Source organism: Sitodiplosis mosellana, unplaced genomic scaffold, assembly GCF_009176505.1.
Source record: "Sitodiplosis mosellana isolate CC-2019 unplaced genomic scaffold, AAFC_SMos_1.0 Smas_scaffold_4843, whole genome shotgun sequence".
Taxonomy (NCBI): Eukaryota; Metazoa; Arthropoda; class Insecta; order Diptera; family Cecidomyiidae; genus Sitodiplosis; species Sitodiplosis mosellana.
Window position 1 is genome coordinate 4,421 of NW_022600085.1, and position 1,830 is coordinate 6,250.

Genomic DNA, 1,830 nt, shown 5'->3' on the forward strand with positions numbered 1-1,830 from the left:
TTTTAGGAGGCTACCCGAGAGCACAAGTCGCTAGCTTAACTAGAAATATGTTAAATTAACGTTTGAAAACGAAATATGTCTGGCCAGACCCAGGGGTGTGGATTAGGGTTAATAACGCTATCATTTTTTTATCAGGTTATTACAGTAAAACCTCTCTATAACGGAATCGCATGGTGCGAGAAAATTTTCCGTTATCTGGAGGTTTCCGTTAAACAGAGTTTTCGCTAAAAAGAGGTTTTAAAATCGTTATGGTCCAAAGTTTCCGCTATTTAGGGGTTCAAATCACCAAAAAGCAAATTATCTTTCTTATCTTATGACTAATCGACTAAAAAACCGGAGTTTATTCACCTCCAAAAAGTAAGCCATGAAAATATTTATCATAAAACTCTGGAAGTGAAAAGTAAGGAATAAAACACACAATGTTTTGCTTAATTGTATAAACAATAAATAGCAATGTTCTATTGTTCCTTCTTATTGCTACGCAGATTTGTTTGGAATGAATTTGGCTGATTAAACTGAAAAAATGACGCTAAAACTATGGAATAAAATGAAATGGTCAATTGCAAATCGTCCAACTAATACTAATAAAAATGCAAAATAAATAAAATTGTAAGTTCAACAGAAATGATACGAAATTACTCTATTTCAAATGTGCTCGAAATGTTAGGTAAACACAACAATGTTTTTTTTATTTGAATTACGTAGACGTTTTCTTGAAATAATCGCCGATAGTCGTTTGTTTGGTTCGTTTTGTGAAAACATTATCTTGAATCAAGATTGCACATTCAGCAGTTTTGGACAGCAATGTGCTCAGGCCTTCTTTGCATGTATATGCTTTGATGCGATCCAAACACATTAACGCTTCGCCGTGTGTAATAGCCGAGTCGGTTTCAACGTATGCGTCATCTTCATCATCTTCATCGCTTGAATTGCTTGTATCCAATAATTTACTCGTTTCGATTGTAAAGGAATTAATAATTCCTTGATCCAACGGTTGAGTGTGACTTGTCGTATTTGGTGGTAAAAACACAAGTTCGATGTTTGACAACTTCAAATGTGGGTGACTTGATGCGTTATCAAGGAATAACAAAATCTTACGTTTTTGAATCACCATTTTTCGATTGAATTGAATCAGCCATTGCTCCATGATCCGTGTTGTCATCCACGCTTTTTTATTTGCTTTCCATGTGATCGGCAAATTTTCCTTTCGAATGTTTTTGAAGCATCGGGGATTTTGAGCTTTGCCAATAATCAATGGTTTCTCAAAAGATCCATCAGCAAAGCAACACAACATCACTGTCAATCGTTCCTTTGACCGTTTACCACCAAAACATTTCTCACCTTTGGGATACAGCGTTTTGTTTGGAATTGCACGAAAGAACCTAGGGGCTTTCATGTATATTCCATCCAAGAAATATACACCATAGATGACAGTCATACGAAATATTCACAATACTGGCAAAATATGCACGATATTCACGGAATATACACGATATTCATGAAATATACACCTCATATTCACGATCGGTAACAAAGATTCGACATTGCCGTAAACACATATTTTTACATGCTGTGTATATTCTGTGAATATGGTGAATATTTTTCGTGAAAATATACATCATATACACGGATTATATGCAATATTCACGAAATATTCACACAAATACGAATGTATATTTTGACTTAAAAGCCCCTAGGAAAGAACAAACCAGTTTCATCACAATTTGCGATATCTTTGAGATCATAACCTGAACTGAAAAAACCTCTTTTCCTAAAAAATAACAAAAAAAGTCTCCCAGAACGTTACTTACGATATGAATCGACGGAAGA

General features: G+C 34.7%; 1 protein-coding gene across 1 annotated transcript; it reads right to left on the reverse strand.

Annotated features, from left to right (window-relative positions):
• Positions 1–697: 697 nt before the first annotated feature.
• Positions 698–1,147, reverse strand: LOC129572370 (tigger transposable element-derived protein 6-like). The gene has a single exon (XM_055452316.1). It carries the CDS (start codon positions 1,145–1,147, stop codon positions 698–700), a length of 450 nt encoding a protein of 149 aa, XP_055308291.1.
• Positions 1,148–1,830: the final 683 nt, after the last annotated feature.